Source organism: Hesperophylax consimilis, chromosome 25 (assembly GCF_061612785.1).
Source record: "Hesperophylax consimilis isolate HC1 chromosome 25, BYU_Hcon_1.0, whole genome shotgun sequence".
Lineage (NCBI taxonomy): Eukaryota > Metazoa > Arthropoda > Insecta > Trichoptera > Limnephilidae > Hesperophylax > Hesperophylax consimilis.
In genome coordinates, this window is record NC_142860.1 from 11,566,011 (window position 1) to 11,586,684 (window position 20,674).

Consider the following 20,674-nt stretch of genomic DNA (forward strand, 5'->3'; position numbering starts at 1 on the left):
TTGAACCAAGTAAGACCAGCATCCGGCCAATGACATTACACCTAATTTGTTTGTAAAAGTACCATTAATTAATTTAGTGACAAACTGCTTTGGCAGTTTAGCATGGGTCAGAATCATCATCATCTATAAGTAACCCAACTCAATTTTCCAAAGAGACCCAGAGCAATCTGTAATATAATAATAGGCTAGAGTTACGTTCGTTACCGGAATTAACCTGACAAATCGCTCCACCAACTAAGAGCGGCCATGCACCACCACCCACCGAATCGAGAAAGAGACACCCACCTGTTTGCATTTCATTATGTTGCTGTGTTTTGCTGGTGCTACATTAGTCATACAAAACAGAGCCCTCCTGTTTCACAAGGGCGGGGCAAAATAAGACGGGAAGCAGGTTTGAGTGTCAGCCAAACTGAGTCAATTCACGGCTCACGGCTAGCTCAAGGCACAATATTGACTTGTTCCAGGCCGGGGAAAAGCTATCTTGTTCTGATTACTTCACTCAGGTGGGGACGGGGATTGTTAAAGACAACAGAATGATATTTAACAAGTGTATATTATGGTATACATCGACACATTGGAGATTTACACAGAGCAATTCAAGGTTTTACTTGGGGTTTTTTTAGCCAGATTCGCAGCAGGATCCAGCCAGAATCCAGCCGTTGGCGTGGGCAGCACTATCTAGCTATGATTTAACCCATTCCGTGCCCAAACAATATACTCTGTCAACTATGACACGCCAAGCTATTTCGTTATCTTTTAAGTCATTAATAAAATTAATCTTTATGGCGTTCCCTTTGCCTCTGAGGCTTTTGTTTATATCAGACACTCATTACTGATATCTATAGTACATACTTATAAATAAATCAAAACCTCAAGTGTGTCCAATGTATAATGTATTTTTGACATAAATAATAAATGCTAACAGAATATTTTGAAGGGCGACAATGACTCACTAACACAAATAAACAAAGAGATATAATATAAACACTTACATGTCATAATGGATTGTATGGAGTGCGGCCACGATTCTCCAACTTTTTTCTCATTTTATGTTTGATAATGCACTAGATTATACTGTATTTTATTTACACTATGTTTGAAAGATTTAAAATTAATATTCTTTTTTCTCGTGGAAGTTAAGCGGCCAAACACATAACGGCACGTTACATTCACCATTCACATGTGCTTGGTCGCTTTTCTTGTTTTTGGTCTAAGTTAAGTATTTGAGCAAACATAACAGTTTTTATAAGGTTTTTTCCGTTGCAGGTATAGGTCTCGGCATATGTTTAACTAGCATTTTGGCAGATAACCGTAATGGCGCCTCTTATGACATACGTGGACCAATTTCAGGGGGCGATGTAATATGATATTTTTCTAATAATTATCTTATCACATATAATTGGTAATCAGGAAAAGACCTGATTTTGGAAAGTAATGGTTTTGTGCATTATGTAAGAATTCAGTAAATATAAATCGATTAAATGAAAGAAAACTTTTTTGTACAACTTAATTGATTTTCGTAGGCAATTTATACTAGTTATCATCATATCCGCTTTGAAGTATTGTCAACGTGTGAATTTCTCTTTTGTCGTGCCATTTTAATGCCTTCAGTGAATCTGAATACTGAGAGGTAACATCTCCTTTCTTCAATTTATTGAATTTTGGCATGTATTTACGATTTTTTCACATGCGTTAGTTTGGTGGTCATGCAAAAATTTTAATAATATTGAACTATTGTACCAATTATCCACATATAAATTATGGCCTTTACCGAGATAGTCATTTAACATAGTGGTGACAACAGCTCCTGACGTCCCGAGACATTGTTCATGAGTGACATCCGTCCCATCACCACAATAAATAATTATATCTAAAATAAAACCTGTCTGCGCATCACACAAAACAAACATTTTTATTCCAGGTCGATGACATTTGGACGGAATATACTGTTTAAACTAAAGACGTCCTTTGAACTCTATGACGCTCTCGTCAATGCATAGATTTTCATATGGCACCATTGTTTCCTTGAACATTTTTCGAGTGTGATTGACCAGAAGTTTAATTTTATTTAATTTATAACCAGCAATTTGAGTATCAGGGGCTGACATATGCAGCAGCAATATCTGGAAACGATTTCTTGCCATCGTCTTGCCAAAAATATTACTTGTCAGAAGGGGATCTTTTGAGCAGTGCTCTGCTATCGTGTGGTGCTTATTTCTGGTCATTAGCATTGTCACTGCAATAAATACGTAGAGTTCATTAACTGATGTATCTTTCCACCCGCGAAGCCGTGAATTTTCAGAAATAAATTCATTTTGAATAGTCGCTTGATAGTATTCATCTCCTTGACAATTTCGGACATTATATTTGTATTTAGAAAATGTTAAAAAAAAAAAAAAAATCTGGGGAATTTTCTGATAATAATGGAGTTGCGATTATTCCAGAAGGAAAATCATTAAATTGGTCTAAAATTTCCCGAATTCACAGTCCAATTTCCTGACGAACTTGTTTGGGTAACTTCAGTCTAGATAGGTTCATCTTCGCTGTCACTAAGTTGAGTTATAAAATCCGAGTCATCCTCACTTTCCGAGTCAATATCGAGGACGAATTCTAGTATCTCTTTTTCACTGAGATCGCATCTAGACATATTTAGGGATATAAAAATTTGTTTCTTTCCGTTTCAAAAATGTTTGTATAACAGCACACACAAAATGAAATACCGAACTAAATTTAAATAAAACAAATTAAATTCTCAATTCGGGAATAAAAACACAAGTCCACATTTCCGCCGAACATTAAAAAACTTTTAGAACCACACAACTGATAATGTAATAAGATCCATGTGATATCCACAAACAGTTACAATGGCAGGAGATTTAAACAACTGCGCCAAGAAATTTGTAGACCTTTTTTGGATGCTGCTTTGCGTAATATAAACAATATAAATTATCAACTTTATATTTAGCCCCATCTAGAATTTGATTGTAGAAATATCTTCCTTGAAACATTTATACTCGCGATTTACGTGGTACGGTGTAAATGGCAGTTATGGCACAGATTGCTCATTCGTCGATCCGCGTGAATGGCAGGGATGGAGTTAAAATAGTTTCATAACAATGACTTAATTTCAATAGTGGCCGCAAGACGCCGTTGGCACTTTCACATCCGTGGGGGCAGCACTATCTTGCTATGGTCTAAAATGATTTCATAACAATGTCTACCAGCATATCATATTACATAAATGGAATATTCCGAGTGGTCAAGTTGATCAATATCTGTTTTCAATAATTTACTGTCTGAGCAATGGGGTTCAATAAGCCTATTTTTTTTTAATAAAATATCGCCCTGGTAAAAGACAATCATTCAGAATTGAAATGTTGCTTGAAATGGCACTAGTCATGTTCGGTGGTCATATCTGAGTAGCCAAAAGTCAGTTATTTTCCATTTCCGAGCTGAAATATTTACTTCTCGTTAGGTACATAAAAAAAAACTTTTTTATTTGATCTGCGATAATCTTAGCGTTTGACTGTACCTGCGCGGGAATGGATTGTATCAACTTCAGGTCAGATTTAAATTTTGGCGCATACTATACTTTCAAATTGCAAATATTATGTACTTTCACATCCCAGTAGTAGGCAGACAGAAAGACAAAATTAGATGTACAGGGTTTTCCAATAAGAGGTGTTATTTTGAATAGCCCGCTATTTCGGTAGATGTTACTTTTGAAGCTGTCATTTTTTGACATTTGACAAGTAGAAACTACGCCATTAATAAAAATGGAACGATACACGCTTCAACAACGCATTGAAATTATTAAAATTCACTTGAGTGAATCAAATGCAAATCATCTTGAGTGATGAGGCCCATTTCCACCTCGGTGGCTTCGTCAACAAGCAAAATTGTCTGGGGCTCGGAAAACCCAAGAGTTATTGTTGAAAAGCCTCTCTATCCTCAACGTGTGACTGTTTGGTGCGGTTTATGATCCGGCAGAGTCATTTTACCTTACTTTTTCGAAAATAAGGCTGGAGCAACAATTACGGTGAATGGATTGCGCTATCGAGAGATGATTAATGATTTTTTATGGCCGGAATTGGATGGTATTGATCTGGACAACGTTTACTCTCAACAAGACGGCGCTACGTGCCACGCAAGCAACGAAACCATTGATCTTTTAAGATTGAATATCAAAATAACACTTCTTATTGGAAAACCCTATATTTAATTACAGGTGGCTTCAGAAAACTTTTTTAATTCCACAGAAGTCTACAATAGAGTTCTATAACCAATCCTGATCATAATCAAATATCAGAAATTCAAAATTGTCAATTTGATCAACCAAATGTGATGGGAGGTGAAGCAAGCCAACCATAATAGTTTATTTTTCTAAAAATACAATAAAAATAAAGAAAATTTTATAATATAAATGCAACAGAGGGGTGAATATAGAAATTATGTTTTCAATTCGGAGATTTATGACACATCTAATGTGATTAATGAGCGTGCAAAACTGTACTAACAATAATTTTGCATAACATAGTGCATAGGTAGACAACTGATTTCAAATTATAATAATATTATTCAAAGCAAATACATGTTATCCATTTTCTCAAGGTTTATTTAAATCCGTTGAGAAATTGTGAATTGAGACTACTATTGTTAGTAGGTATACTAACAATATAAATATAGCTGTTATCGTCATAAATAACACGCACAACATTATTTATGTTAGCGTTCGCGTCAACGTCAGTGTTATTTTCGTCAGTTATATTATAACAGTAATTGACAATAGGTATAAAAATATATAAAAACACATGATTTATGTGAGTACAGTGCAAAGAATTGTTGTTATATTTAACTGTAATGTTTAAAATTTAAATATTGTATTTTGTTTTGTTTATATCAACATACTTCAACCAAAACCTCCTAGATCACAAGGCCGGGACACTCATTCAAGCAGCCTCCTAAATTGTATGGGATTTTAAAAAACAATTTACAATTTAAATTTTTTTTCAATTTATTCTTATTAAAACATCGTAAAATGTATTAGTTAGTTTAAAATTTTTTATAAAAATACATTTTTAGGAGGTTCTCATACAAGTTAGGAGGCTGATTTGATTCAGTGTCCTGGCCTTGTGATCTAGGAGGTTTTGCTTCAACAAGGCGAAAACAAGGGTCCAATTGGAGAAAGTGGATTTTGTTTTAAACATGTTTAATAATACATTTTTTAAAGATTTTTTTTTACATAGTTCTCACCACACCCTAAGTATAAAATTATTGTCCGAAATTAAAACATACTTTAATACTGTTGTAATACGACTCCGTAAACTGGAGTTAAAGTCAGTTTTGGGCCTTTTAAAATGTACACATTTTAGTACATTACAATTTTTTTTTTCATTTACGCACCAATCATTACAAAAAAAAAAATTCCGCATCTTCGGTGCAATAAATATAAGGAGGTAGTACCCGTTCTACAGGTTTATATTAATAAAATATTTCATTTAACCACTTAATGTTAGGGTTTTTTAATAAAAGTATTTTTTTTAAATGTTTTATTCAAAGTAAATATATACATTTTTCAATTAAAATATAAATAAGAACGAAATAAGCAGCTGAAAAACACGACCGATGCAGTTGAGCTGCAGGCAAATTCAAACTGAGTAAAATACATCGCTAACTCTCACAAGCGTTACTAGTGTTAGCTAAAAATAGAACGTTGCAAGTGGAAATCGGCGAGCGTCACTTCGGGCTAGCAGAAATTGGAACACATTTAGCGAGCGTGACTCGTTTAAAAGCATGAAGCGGTTAAATAAAATATTTTCCCACACAAAAAACAAAAATTAGAAGACAACCCTTACAAAGAGATTGATATAAAATATTTATATAAAATTATCGGACAGTAATGCTTTTACTGCCAACGAAGTAGGACCGGCAAAAAACTCTACGTACTATTTCCCCCAGAAGTGTGTTAACAGCGTTCTTTCGACAATGTAGCAATATTAACGAATAGTTAATATACAAATAAAATGTTTTAAATGAATAAAAATCATCTGAAATGTGTGCAAACATAGTTTTAAAAGACATATTGGCGGAATACATAGCCTAAAAATTTATTCTTTTTTTACTATTAGTGCTAGTAGTGGGCATTGACGAAAATTCCAACTCCACTATCGTTGGCGATTATCAACTAGTGTTGAATATAACCATTGGGAATAATGCCAACACTGATGCAAACACTTACAAAATAATAAATAAAAATCGTAATTATATTAGGGAATCCCAACACTAGAGAATTTTATATTATACTTGCCACCGATAGAATCACTCCACTACTGGGCGACTAGTTGATGTGTAAGCCGTATCAAATAGAAAAATCCACAAGAACATTTAATAGGAAGGTACATAACCAAATTTCGCATATTAGCGTTCACAAAGTATAACTGTTTCTTAAACCTTTTGTATTTATTTGATGAAAAGACTGCTAAAGAAATACGTCATAGTCAGTTGACTGCGTAGCATTGTGTTGGATAATATTCATACGTAGGAAATGATATTATCATTATTATATTTAACTGTTTATGTAAATTTTCTTCAATAGTGTTGGGCATCTAGCTATTGTTTTAAATGGCTAGTTATATTTTGATATGATACAGTGCTAATGGAGAAACTAATATGGTAATGATTCAATAATTCAATCATAAACGTTATTACTGTTTTAGATTACGACATTAGAGGTTGGAAGAAATGATGCCCTTTTTACTTTTAATGACGGAAAATCTAGCTGCTTCTAAATTCGATATAAACTAGCAGATATGTAGAGCAGGCGCGGTCCGTCCATACATGCTGTGGATGCTCTGCATCCCTTGCATTTTAGAGTTAAAATATTGGGACTTCTAGCCGTAAACAGCGATACTGCAATTTAAATATTTTAATATTTCTACAGCAACCATAATGTGATTTTTTTACAAAAACGAAGCTGTAAAAAATCATACAAATATTATTATTATTATAAGACATTGTGCATGTTATCGTACCGTTTTTGTGTAGTACGCACAACGAACGACAGGATACAAACAGAGCGGGCAAGTTAAATACACATACATTCTCAAATACGGTGAAACGCGTAAAACACACTGGTGTGGAAGCGATCTGTAAACCATATCCAAGAATGCTAGAATGTACGTTCTTTCCGCGCATGCGCACTGAGACCCACAACCCAATATCTTCGTCAACTTTATACAATATTAATGACAGCATCCAACGTACAAAAAACCGTCTTTAATTTTTTTTTTTTTTTTTTTTATATTTACTCCACACAGGAGGCCCTGAAGAAAATAATTTCCCTCAGGGCCTATGTCATCTTTGGGGATGCTGTGTGGAGGGTCTTTTTGTGGAGAGGAAGGAGTGAACATGGGTCTTGAAGAGTCCCATGTTGTAGGAGGGAGGAAACACAGAGGGCGGCAGTTCGTTCCACAGCCGAGCTGTTGAACTTAAGAACGAATCGTAGAAGCGACCCGTTCTCATGTGACAAGTGTCAACTGTGTACAAATGTTGGGCGCGCGTTTGGCGTGTATCCCGACTACGCACCGGTGCCGAAGGGATCAATGACGCTAGTTCCTCAGAGCATCTTCCATTGTAATACCGATAGAACAAGGACAGCATACCTACCTGACGCCTGTGCTCTAAAGATTGCAGTCCGTTTGTTAAGATTGGGGAATCTATCAAACGGACCGCCCGTTTCTGCACAGAGTCAAGGGTTTTTTTCAGGTATTTTGGGGCTCCAGACCAGAGATGGCTGCCAAATTCGACAGTAGGGCGCACTATAATGCTCATATGTATAATGCACAGAATCGTATACTCTATTACTAATCTATTGGATTGTATGCGCGCGCTGCTTTGAGTTTGTTATTATATTATTAACGTGCAATTTACTTTTTAATCATAATTTAAATAAATAAAAATTAATACCCAAAACAAGATGGATACTTCGCCAACGTGTTCTAAATGATAATAGTGAATTGTGTGGTTGTATAACCACTGGAGCGCTTTGCGACAATTTTTTGCAAGTATTGCGCAATATCTTAGTAGTACCTTTAGGTACATCCTAGAGTACTTATTGAGTCTAAAAATATGGAATAAACTGTGAAATTTAGGTGTATTCACTGGCTATAAACCGCAGTAATCATTTCATATTGTTTCTTTACTAATATTTTGAGGAATGATGTTAATTGTATCGAATGGCTGAATTGATTGCGCAACACAAAGCGCTCCAGTGGTTTTGAATAATTAATGTGAAAATGTTTTGTGTCTCAGCTATTTTACTTATTCTGGATACTGGAAATATTGAGTTATGGAGCTTAATGGATTTATGGAGATAATTTTAGACAGTACCTAATTGTATCTTGTTCGTGGGCTAGCGTCTAGATGTGCATATTTGATATCAAGTACGTAGTAAGTACGAGTATAAACATTTGATGTCCAGCATCCCTTCTACAAAAAGTCACCGACCGCCACTGATGTAGAGGTGTATCACAGATGTATAGAATCAACCCACTGGTTAGCATGCCCAAATACTTTATTCAATAATATGAATTACCGGAATAATCTTATGTAGCAATACTTTATGCTTCTCGGGTACACAAATATATTATATGCTTCTCGGGTACAGGAATATACTACAGGGTTTTCCAGTAAGAGGTGTTATTTTGAATAGCCCGCTATTTCGGTAGATGTTACTTTTGAAGCTGTCATTTTTTGACATTTGACAAGTAGAAACTACGCCATTAATAAAAATGGAACGATACACGCTTCAACAACGCATTGAAATTATTAAAATTCACATGAGTGAATCAAATGCAAATCATCTTGAGTGATGAGGCCCATTTCCACCTCGGTGGCCTCGTCAACAAACAAAAATTGTCGAATCTGGGGCTCGGAAAACCCAAGAGTTATTGTTGAAAAGCCTTTCTATCCTCAACGTGTGACTGTTTGGTGCGGTTTATGGTCCGGCAGTCATTGGACCTTACTTTTTCGAAAATGAGGCTGGAGCAACAGTTACGGTGAATGGATTGGGCTATCGAGAGATGATTAATGATTTTTTATGGCCGGAATTTGATGGTATTGATCTAGACAATGTTTACTTTCAACACGATGGCGCTACGTGACACACAAGCAACGAAACCATTGATCTTTTACGATTGAATATCAAAATAACACCTCTTATTGGAAAACCCTATATATGCTTCTCAGGTACAGGAATATACTATATGCTTCTCGGGTACAGAAAAAAGACTAAGCTGTTTGTGCTAACAAAAGGTTGAATTGTCTACAATTTTTAGCTACCAACACAAACAATATTATATTATGGTTAGATTTATTCTGTCAATTTAAAAAATATTGATGAATATTATATTGCAGCTTCACTAGCTAGAAAAATTATTAAAAAGGGTTTACTTACTCTTCTTCCTGATGAATCTGGAGCAGACAGGATCCCGTGTGATGAGGCAAGGCCAAAACGGATGAGAACCGACCCTCGCCCAAGCCAAATCTCCCAATTTCCACTTGGAACTGGCTTCGTCTTGCAAAACACTCAAATTATTCACCGCAGCGCTCACTAGATCCACAGCCATTGTAGATTCCGAATTAACCGACGAATTCAAACCAGAAACATTCAGCGAATCATCTTTTTCTTTTTTTATCTTTGGTTTATATATTCGTTTTGGTTGTTCTTTTGGTGAACTTCCCAAACTCAGTCTTTTCGGTTTCTTTTGTTGTTTCTCTGTGGATTTGTTGACCGCTATTTTTGGTGAAATCGCTTTTTCTGACTTGGGAGTTATTTCTTTTGGCTGTGGTGACTTTATTGGCGAAAACATGCTCATCATTAAACTGCCCGTCTCTTCTTTCTCATCGCGCTTCCTTTGTATAAGATCTTTTCTTACATAAACTTTCATGGGGACTTTTGTCGGGTTGTTGTTCCAGGGCGTGTGGATTAATTTCTTTTCAACAGGAGAATAATCATCGATAGAGGGAACTTTGCTGGGTGTATGGTTATCGTTTATCTTTGGTGATGTGTATTTTGAAGGGGTTGACTGCATTTTTAATGGAGATTTGACTTTTTCCAGAGTTGCTATTGGGGAAAGTTTCATGGGCGTCTTTGTTGGTGACTTTGTAGGTGATTTTGTAGGTGATTTTGGTGATGGTCTTGATAGTTTAGAATTCAGTTGAAATGCCACGTCAGTTGGATAGAAATCGGCGATTGTTTTCTGCTTTCTCGCTCGTCCATAACGACTAGTATTTGGAGGACTAGAACCTTCCGGAGTAGACGACTTTTTACATGATGTTATCTTCGGAGTTAGGTTTGTCTCCAATTCCCGTTCTAGTTGAGATCTCTTGATGCTCTTGCGTTTAATACTTGAAGTGTTTAATTTATCACTTTCAAATATTAATGGCGAATCAGTCGTAGATTTGTCAAATGTATCTGTTTCGTCAGACGAATCAGTAAATATCTTGGCACTCTCAGATAACATTGAGTTATCTTCATTGGGTAATGAAGACTGATTTTCGGTAGCCATTTTTGATGTCAAATCATGCTTTTGTGGAAATACTCGAAGCTGTTTTTTAAGGTGACCTCCTCCAAAATGTATAAATCTTGTTTATCACTGTAAACAAGTAAATAAAGGAAATTATGGTATGTTTTGATTTTTCTGACAGAAGAATGACGTCTGAATGCATAAAATAGGTTCAGAAAATGAAATATTCAGATAATATGTATGCAATAACGAATTTCGAGGTAACATGTTGAATTCGAAAATGGGAACTAAAAATATTGAAAATTTCATATTTTAACTAATTAATAACATAAAAAAGTGCAGCTGAGCTAATATAACGTTATACAGGGGTGACCGCACGTGTTTATCTGCAAGATATTATACACAACGCGTGGAATTCGTCCGACGAACAAAATGGGAGATGTGAGGAACTGCTATTATGGCATAGGATACTAAAATAGGAACTAAAGAATTGCAATATTTCGCCTTGGTGAAGAGTTAAAAATACATTCGATGCGTTTTTAGACTCCAGCATAACAATGGACACGGAATATATGGTGCAAATTGGCGCTATTTCCGTATTAGCGAAAACAATTGCTAAAAACTTTCACGAAATCACACTCACTCACTGTACATACTGCACGCCATGGAGGCAAATTTTTTCGAACGAGATTTTCGCGGTGATATAATTCGGGAATGACCTAAATAACGAAACTTACCCGCGTTTTATTGTTTCTTTTGTGAAAAACTGCGGCACAAATGTGAAAACTCACTGTCAATTGGCGACATTAAACAAAATTAAGTTCAAACGTTCATTGACACAAGCACGAACAAACGGCGCCTCCTCGGCCATCGGCATTTTAGGAACTTCTTTACCGACATTCTGTCTTTCCCGCCAACTTTAGCTAAAATGTCAAAATTAATCGTTACTACGTTCAAAATTCACTATGACATTAGTGAAATAAAAATTCTATTCTAAATCACTTTAAAAATACCAACCACTTAAAATAAACCAAATTTATCTCTCTATAATTTTTTTTACATGTGTTACTGACAATTTTTATTTTTGTAAATTAGGTTATGTTTTTCTAATTATTTTTAAATAGAGATTTATTTTAGGCACTATCTTGAAATAAGAATAATTCATAAAAATGCTTTTAAAAAATAATAAAACTTAGGTCAAATAAAACAGGTTGGTTTAATCTTCAAGTAACTCAAACAAATAATGTTATTAAATTTGAAAATAATCTAAAATTTGAATTTTATTAGTGTTTCTTCTTTACCTACAATAATTGTACGGTTAATTGATATTCACGAATCCGCAAGATGGCAGTAGTACACCAAAACAAAATATGCAATCCTGCAATCTGCCATCTCCCTTTCTGCTTGACACAGTTATCTTTGTTGGCGGCCAAAACAGGAACTAGCGAACAAACGCACTATTTTTTTGCATTTTTGAGACCTTTTTTTATCCACACGATCTACACTAGCGCTGCCACCGACCGAAAACAGTTGTGTAGTTATCTGATGCCGGGTTGCCAGTTCGTGAGGAATTCCCCAAATTGCGGTGAATATCGTATTTTTATTGTATGAATGTGAATGAGGCAAGAAGTGTGTGCCAAGACCGAGTTGTTTGGCGGTCCGTCCTCTCTGCCTACCCCTGCGGAGAAACGGCGTGATGGTTAGTCAGTTAGTGTATTTTGTGGGGAGAACCTTGATGTTGGGAAAATGCGTGATTCTACAATTCGAGAACTGATGTAACTAATAACGATCAAAAGTGTATTATTTCTTGACTATCCAACCAAGTGAGAATGAACTCTAATTTCGTTTTCTTTTTGTTTTCGAACAAACTTCTAATTTTTAAGCCTGGACCAAAGGGAAATGGGAAAAGGGAAACGAAATGAACATGTGCATTGGTAACCCTGAATTCTGACGTTTCTCGAATTCTCGAGTATTAATTAAAAATGGCCGTAGGAAACAGGGGCAAGAACCCCAAAGGCGGCGAAATATTCGCTTACAGCGAAATGGGGCTGAGAAATAATGCAGCCGTAGTAGAATATTGCCGAACGTCAATGGCTGCTTTATCTGGCGGAACAGCAGGTTTGTTTATTTGTGTACTGGTGTGTAAACATTTTCAAAAAACTTTTTACGTCGATGTCAAATGTCATGTGCTTCGCCTTCATTAAAATGTAATATTTTTCAGGATTACTCGGGCTAACGAGCTTTTACGGGTTTGGATTCTACCTGTTCTCGGTGGTCAGTTTGTGGGCTCTACTACTCCTAAAAGCTGGCAGCAATTGGCAAAAGTTCTTCATCTCCAGAAGAAGTTTACTCACAAACGGATTTTTGGGAGCATTGTTCACATATATTCTGTTCTGGACTTTCATATACGGAATGGTTCACGTATATTAATGAGGTTTTCTAGTTGCTTTGTTATATATAAATATGCTAATATATTTTTAGTTAAGTAGGGATGTTGAATTTTGTACTTTAACTATTAATCACTATTGCACGCACCATCATTTTCTAATGTTCTGAGTTTTGATACTGTTCCTCAGTTAGCCAAATACGATTGCACACAGTATTTATAGTGAACAAATAACACTTTCTATATTGTTTAAAATATTCCGAGATATCTGTTTGTGAGAGAATTTATCTAAATTATATTTATATCACTCCATATTTGTTTGAATGATCGATTTATAACCAATTATTATTTCAAGTGATCATTGTAACCTATAATTTTAAGAACATTATTTCAAAGAATAAATTATTATACATACTTATTAAAAAAAAAACTGAGTTTATTTTTTAGCATGAAAGGTCGAAAGTCCAATGTCCCATGTGAAGAATTCATTTTACTGCAAGACTTATGCCAACTTACTGTTCTGCTCATAGCCGGTCCTCTGCTGGTGTAATTGTAGCAGTCCACTCCTGGCGCTGACTTGCCAAGGCACTGATAATAATCTAACACGGCGCCCTTGAGATTTTTACTAGCACCAGGTGACGTTTGGAACTAGGGCCAGCCCTGGTTCTGCTATTTATCTGCCCGGCTAATATTTTAATTTATATTATTATCGGTAGGTATATTTTGCATGATTACTTGGAACTAATTTAGAAAGTATAAACATCCATGTAAACCATGTATGATCGTGTGAGGAATGTGGAGATCCGCAAAGAGTGCAAGGCTGATGTAAGCGTAATGAGTAAGATCAAGAAAGGGACGCTTAGATGGTTTCGGCATGGAATGAGCGAAGAAAGGAATGTAAGGAGAATATATAATGCAAATGTGAATGGTAGCAGAAGTCGGGGACGCCCGAGGAAGACATGGCACGACCAAGTGAATCAGGTACTTGAGTCAGGCCATGTCAAGAGTCAGAATAATAGAAGAGTATGTATAAGGCAAGGAGTGTGTGCCAAGACGGTCCGTCCTCCCTGCCTACCCCTGTGGGGAAACGACGTGATGGTTAGTTAGTTAATATTTTGTATGTATATATATATATATATCTGCCGCTTTCACTAATTGGACACTTGCTCAGTTTTGGGGTGGCTTTTTATTAACACGTAGGTCACCGGTGACCTCATAACGAAAATCGTCATTTTTCTCCCATAGTACCATGAAGGTCACCGGGGACCGCAGTTAATTTTCTTGATTTTCATGGGAAATTTTGGTCAATAAAAAAAGGAATACATTTTGATGGTCGCCGATGCCATCTGAGTATTTTATTTTTCAAATTTAAAATGGTAATTTTTCTTCATTTCCCTAATGGCGTTTAATGTGTTTTAAGAGAGTACTGCGTACATTATTATTATTCTTTAATATTAACTCCAAACATGTTTGGGGTCTTTATAAGGAATTTAAGGAGTGAACCTGTGTCTTGAAGGGACTCATTTTGTAGGAGGAAGGAAACGCAGAGGCCAGTGAATAATTCCACAGGCGAGCTGTTGACCACAAGAACGAATCTTAGAAGCAACCCATTCTCATGTGTTGAATGTCAACCATGTACAAATGTTTCATTGAGACATTAGTTTCGTTATCATTGAGATATTGACATTGCATTCGCCTTTTCTTCTCAGGGTCCATGTCACCTTTGAGGATGCTGTGTGGTAGTTTATTTTTAATGAGGGGAAGAAGTGATCATGGGTCTTGAAGAGACCCATGTTGTTGTAGCAGAGAGGAAACACAGAAGCCGGAAAATCGCTGTACAGCCGACGAGATGTTGAACTCGAGTACGAGTCGTAAAAGCGACCAGTTCTCATGTGACAAATATCATTCTTTTATGAATGTTGGGTGCATTTGACGTGTTTCCTGACCGTGCATCAATGGCGCTAGTTCCTTAGAGCATCATTCACTGAAATACTGGTAGAACAAGGACAGCATTCCCAGCTGTGCTCTAATTAATGTAATCCATTTGTTAGGATGGTTAAAGTGCTGCCCGTTTTTGCACAGAGTCAAGTGACCAAACTGAGCATAAGTTGCCTCTGGGTGAGTGCCTTATGCACCATAAAACAAATTTTAAACTGAACGCTTTCCATAACTCTACAAAAACATGTGTCCCAATTGTTTGGAGCCAGTGGGACTTTGGCATCCACAAACGGGATATTTTGTGAGAGTGAAGGTGGTGAGGGGTAAGAAAGGGGAAGTTGGTTAAGTACTTGGCCATTCATATCTGGTCACCAAACATGGCTAAAGCCATTTCAATTCTAAATGGTTGTCTCCAGGGCGATACTGGATATCTGTCACTCTGTAAATGCTCAGCTTCAATACTTTTATTTTATATTAATTGAATGGAAATAATGCAAAATCCTGTGTTTTTGGTTTGAAAATTTGGTCGCCTAGAAATGTTTCAGATGCTTTAATTTAATACTGCGAGTAGAATACATCTTGTCCTTTGAAATAATCGAGTATTTTTTATACAAGCCTTTTTATAATCCCAGAAAAAAATAATGCATAGGCCTATGAAAACTGCTTTAGTTCAAAATCTCCTACTTACGAACCCATTTTCGGTTATGATTTTATTGTATAATGTGGCAAATTAAGTTATTTATAAAATGATCGGAAAAAAATTAAATATTTATGCCTGAACATCCACAAAATAAAATAAAAGGCACTTTTTGGCCATGTTTTTTCTTGCATAAATCAAAACAGGCGGATGGTGTTAAGCGGGAATTTAAACCTTATCGCCATCTACGTAAGGGTTGTTATTGATAGCGGCTCAATTTAAAATTTTACACGACGTAGTGCATCGTCTTAAGGGTAAATATAACATACATTATAATCTACGCGTTCATACGTGGCGTAAATTTAATTATTTATGAAATTACACTTTTTGCACATTATGCTTTAAAATATTAAAATTAAATCTGTGTTTGGACATTAGACAACTTTATGCCAAAAATATATTATTATATGACATCAAACACAAAACTGCTTTTGACAATGTCCAAACCGCGGTGACCAGGTATGTCATCAAAATGGGTTACATAGGTAACTATTAAACCTAGTTTTGTTTCATCACTTTTTATGACTCTATATCACTTTTTAAAGGTGTGTTGAATGTTCATTTTGATGAAATATCATGTAGCCCCAAACAGCTTTCAATACTGGAACCAAAGATCACAACCTCTTATCCCTTTCGCTAACACCTTTTGGCAAAAGAAATTTTAAATGCTTTGCAACAAAGCTATTGAATGCTCTTCCACTGACTATTAGACATAACTCAACTTACTCTAAATATAAATCAGATACCAAGTCTTGGATCATCGACCTATACAGATCTAATATCAAAGATTTTATTAAAACCAATTTATAAGTATGCATTTCCAATGGATCAATACTGATTGTTTTTAATTAAAACATATTATGTTATATAAACTTCTTATGTTTTAAACTGAGGCTGCTCTCAACACGAGAGTTCCTAGTGAGACAGGCACAACCCTGTCCAGTTACAAGTGATTCATTTTATAAACATCTGTTCGGTATATACATATATTGGTGATTATTGGTGTTGTGTGAGGATAAAATTGATATATTGTAATTTACTTGTGTTCTTATATCCGATGTTATTTTTACTGTATTTAGTATTTTCTGTAAATATTTTTTGCCCACGGGTACTGGACCCTTAGTTTGTTATTATAATTAAATTTTTAAGTGAAAACCTATCATTAGATATTATTTGTATTTTTTATAAGTTGATTATTTACGAATGTGAAAAATCTGTTGGTTTTCCCAAATAAACAAAATAACAAAAATAAAATATATTTTCACAAAAAAAAAATATTATTTTTTTTTTTGCAAACAATTATGTACATACGTAATATGAATAAGAATAAATAATTTTGTCCATATCAACAATAGAATGTTGTATTTATGTATATGTCCTGAAAGAATTGCATTTTTATGCGAACAAAACTATTTATTAATGTTGCGTATATACGGGCACAAACAAATAATTTGCCTTTATATTTTAAAGCATAATTTGCAAGAAGTGTATTTTCTTAAATAAATTAAATTTAAACCATCTATAAACGCCTATATTATATAACATACGTTATGTTTACCCTTAAATATTAAATGTTATTGAGCATGCTGGGATTAGAACCCACAACATCTGGATTCGTAGTCGAGTATCTTAAATGCTTGACTGTAGAGTTCATCAAGAATTCTGAAGTTTCTCAAGTTGCCAAAGTTCATCGCATCAAGATATAAAGGATCTTACAATGGTTTCATGATCAATTATGTAGTTTGTTGGATTCATGGATTAATTTGATCCTCTAGGTTCCATTTTCTAGCGTACAATACTGTACGGTCTGACAAATAAATGTAAAAAAATTGAGGGCGATGCAGTAGTATTGCTCTGTACTACTGTCACAGCAGTGCTGCCATGGTCTCTTATCTATGTGAGGTGTCAGCGCTTTATTAGCAGCAGACACATACCTAGACGGATTACGAACCTTGTGCTGGCACTGTTGGTGGATGCGGTGGACTCTCTCGCTGCAGCAGCTGGTCCAATTTCTTCACCACCTAGGATTCTTGTGCAGAGTCTCCATCTTTTATCTTCGTCGAACTTCACTGCGGTGCTGCCAAGGTCTGGTATCTGTGAGAGGATATTGTGTCAGCGCTTTATTAGCAGCAGACACATACCTGGACGGATGACAAACCTCCTGCTGGCACTGTTGGTGGACGCGGTGGACTCTCTCGCTGCAGCAGCTGGTCCAGTTTCTTCACCACCTAGGATTCTTGTGCAGAGTCTTCATCTTGTATCTTCGTCGAACTTCACTGCGGTGCTGCCAAGGTCTGGTATCTGTGAGAGGATATTGTGTCAGCGCTTTATTAGCAGCAGACACATACCTGGACGGATGACAAACCTCCTGCTGGCACTGTTGGTGGACGCGGTGGACTCTCTCGCTGCAGCAGCTGGTCCAGTTTCTTCACCACCTAGGATTCTTGTGCAGAGTCTTCATCTTGTATCTTCGTCGAACTTCACTGCGGTGCTGCCAAGGTCTGGTATCTGTGAGAGGATATTGTGTCAGCGCTTTATTAGCAGCAGACACATACCTGGACGGATGACAAACCTCCTGCTGGCACTGTTGGTGGACGCGGTGGACTCTCTCGCTGCAGCAGCTGGTCCAGTTTCTTCACCACCTAGGATTCTTGTGCAGAGTCTTCATCTTGTATCTTCGTCGAACTTCACTGCGGTGCTGCCAAGGTCTGGTATCTGTGAGAGGATATTGTGTCAGCGCTTTATTAGCAGCAGACACATACCTGGACGGATGACAAACCTCCTGCTGGCACTGTTGGTGGACGCGGTGGACTCTCTCGCTGCAGCAGCTGGTCCAGTTTCTTCACCACCTAGGATTCTTGTGCAGAGTCTTCATCTTGTATCTTCGTCGAACTTCACTGCGGTGCTGCCAAGGTCTGGTATCTGTGAGAGGATATTGTGTCAGCGCTTTATTAGCAGCAGACACATATCTGGACGGATGACAAACCTCGTGCTGGCACTGTTGATGGACGCGGTGGACTCTCGCTGGAGCAGCTGGTCCAGTTTCTTCACCACCTAGGATTCTTGTGAAGATTCTTCATCTTCTATCTTCGTGTCACCTGTTCCTGTACTTCATTTTACTTAACTTAACTTCACTTTATTTTTGTAATATTTATATTTTTTGTAATACCTGAATCAAGTGTAAAGCGCCCCTGAGGTGATATCTCACAAAAGCGGCGCTTTACAAATTGTCCAATAAATAAAAAAGGCAATACAAAGATGGTTTTAATAATAAATATGCATTGATTTATTAATTTATGGAAAATCAGTTGAATATTTTGATTTTTTACATTATACCAAAATATAGATTTTCTGTTTGTGGTAAGAAATAAACAGAATTACATAAATCAAAAACGGTTACTTAAAAAAAACAATATGGTTCACATGCATATTTTTCATGTTATTTTTGAGTTTAGGGGTGGTTTCGGTGTGGAAAATACTCTCAGTATAGCTCTGGTGTAAGGTCACCATTCAGAATTGAAAAGTTGCTTAAAATGGCTTTGGCTGTGTTTGGTGACCAGACCTGAATAGCCAGGAACTTCTCCACCCTCCTCTTCCCACCTCCTCTCCCTCCCACCACCTTTAGCCTCACAACCTACCCCAATTGGGAATGCCATAGTCTCACTGGCTCCGTGGGGTTGGGAGCAGTTGGGACTCTTGTGGGGTTTCACATAAATTAAAAAAGGGTGCTTCCTCTTAAGTGGTGCTTTTTCGAAATTTCAATGTGGCACACTCGTTCCACTATATTTGAGTTCTATAAACAATGATGGGTGGACATACACTATTGCTACATTTATGGGAAGCTGTACTGAATTCATCGAACTCAAGAAGCCAATGCGACCAATATGCTGATTTATAGAATTCACTGGATGACGACCAGCGGCTGCCTATAACTTGGATGGAGGGATTTCCCAAGTTCGCTGACAAAGCGATCGAGTTAAACAGAGGACATTGGAGTTTGGCTAGATTCTATGACACAATATTGGAGTTCAACGGGGGACAAAACTCTTCAGCAGTGGGATGAAGGATTTTTACTTCATAAGAAGTAATTTTAACTCATGACATGTAATTCAGTACGGTTGATTTTATTCAGTCAATAAATATACTACATAATTGACGTGTTGTCATTTCTATATGCCTCGGAAAATCTGACGCGGTAGCCATCAGGCTGATGTAGTCAGCATAGTACGGAGCCACGACCATAGTCTGTCTCCTACATATTTATGACAAAAATATAGTTATTAATCTAAAAAATTTGAAGGGGTTGCTATTGGAAATAAAAAAAATTTAAGATTTTTTTCTTACATATATTATTACATAACTTGGAACAAGAATAACGTAAAGATTTTTTCATTATATTTTTACTAATACATACAAGTACTATGTATATTAATTTACTAGGATAAGAAAGTTGACTATCTTTGTATGGGGAAATTCAGTAAAAACATCAAGTGCAAAGCTAATTAAATAGTAGGGCGTATAGCTACTCCCATTAGCGTAGCTATAACATTCACATGGGGGAGGGGGAGGGGTTTAACCCCAGGGCTAGAGGGAAGCAAAGTAGAAGTGGGGGGGGGGGGGTTTGAAAAATGATTAAAGCCCAGCTACACTACTCGCGAAGTTGACCGAATACGATAGTGTGGGCACGAACTTCACTTCGCTTTGGGCAACTTCGCTTCGCTTCGCCCGACTTCCGATTGTTGTCGGTAAATGCGCCCGAGTCAAAGGACTCGAAGCGTTACTCGCGAAGTTGCACGAGTGTATGGGCACGCACTTCGAACTTCGGCTAACTTTGTCGAGGACTTCGTCGCAGCGTCGAAGCGAGTAGTGTAGCTGACACTTTAGAAAGTTTTTTGGGACCTCTATTTACCACAACTTATTATTTTACATCACATTAAATATATATTGCAAATAAGAGTGTTTCATTTCCAGGCATTCCATTTACATTACATTTAATCTACCAGTACTATTACTACTATTTTTTCCTACGCAATACTGAGGCCGATGGGGGGAGGTTTGAACCCTCAAACCCCCCCTAATATTTGCGTTTGTCAGCTTGTACCTAACTGTTTTTCGTTTTTTTTTGTA

General features: G+C 36.5%; 2 protein-coding genes across 2 annotated transcripts in view; one reads left to right on the plus strand and one right to left on the minus strand.

Moving 5' to 3' along the window:
- The window catches only part of NSD (Nuclear receptor binding SET domain protein), a 37,140-nt gene extending 25,745 nt beyond the window's left edge, over nucleotides 1–11,395 (minus strand). Inside the window, exons 1-2 of the mRNA XM_089646996.1 lie at nucleotides 11,264–11,395; nucleotides 9,455–10,655 (exon numbers count right to left, since the gene is read on the minus strand). Of these exons, the coding sequence (XP_089503122.1) occupies nucleotides 9,455–10,568 (1,114 nt within the window). The 5' untranslated portion in view covers nucleotides 10,569–10,655; nucleotides 11,264–11,395. The remainder of the gene's footprint in view (nucleotides 1–9,454; nucleotides 10,656–11,263) is intronic.
- Nucleotides 11,396–12,471: 1,076 nt separating this feature from the next.
- EMC6 (ER membrane protein complex subunit 6) lies at nucleotides 12,472–13,329 on the plus strand. Its single transcript, XM_089646815.1, has 2 exons — nucleotides 12,472–12,644; nucleotides 12,748–13,329. Exons 1-2 carry the CDS (start codon nucleotides 12,509–12,511, stop codon nucleotides 12,954–12,956), a joined length of 345 nt encoding a protein of 114 aa, XP_089502941.1. The 5' UTR covers nucleotides 12,472–12,508; the 3' UTR covers nucleotides 12,957–13,329.
- The last annotated feature ends 7,345 nt before the right edge of the window (nucleotides 13,330–20,674 follow it).

Coding starts and splice junctions, on each gene's coding strand:
- EMC6 (XM_089646815.1), top strand. CDS start 12,509: ATGGCCGTAGGAAACAGGGGCAAGAACCCCAAAGGCGGCGAAATATTC. Junction 12,645..12,747: donor TTTATCTGGCGGAACAGCAG/GTTTGTTTATTT, acceptor AATATTTTTCAG/GATTACTCGGGCTAACGAGC.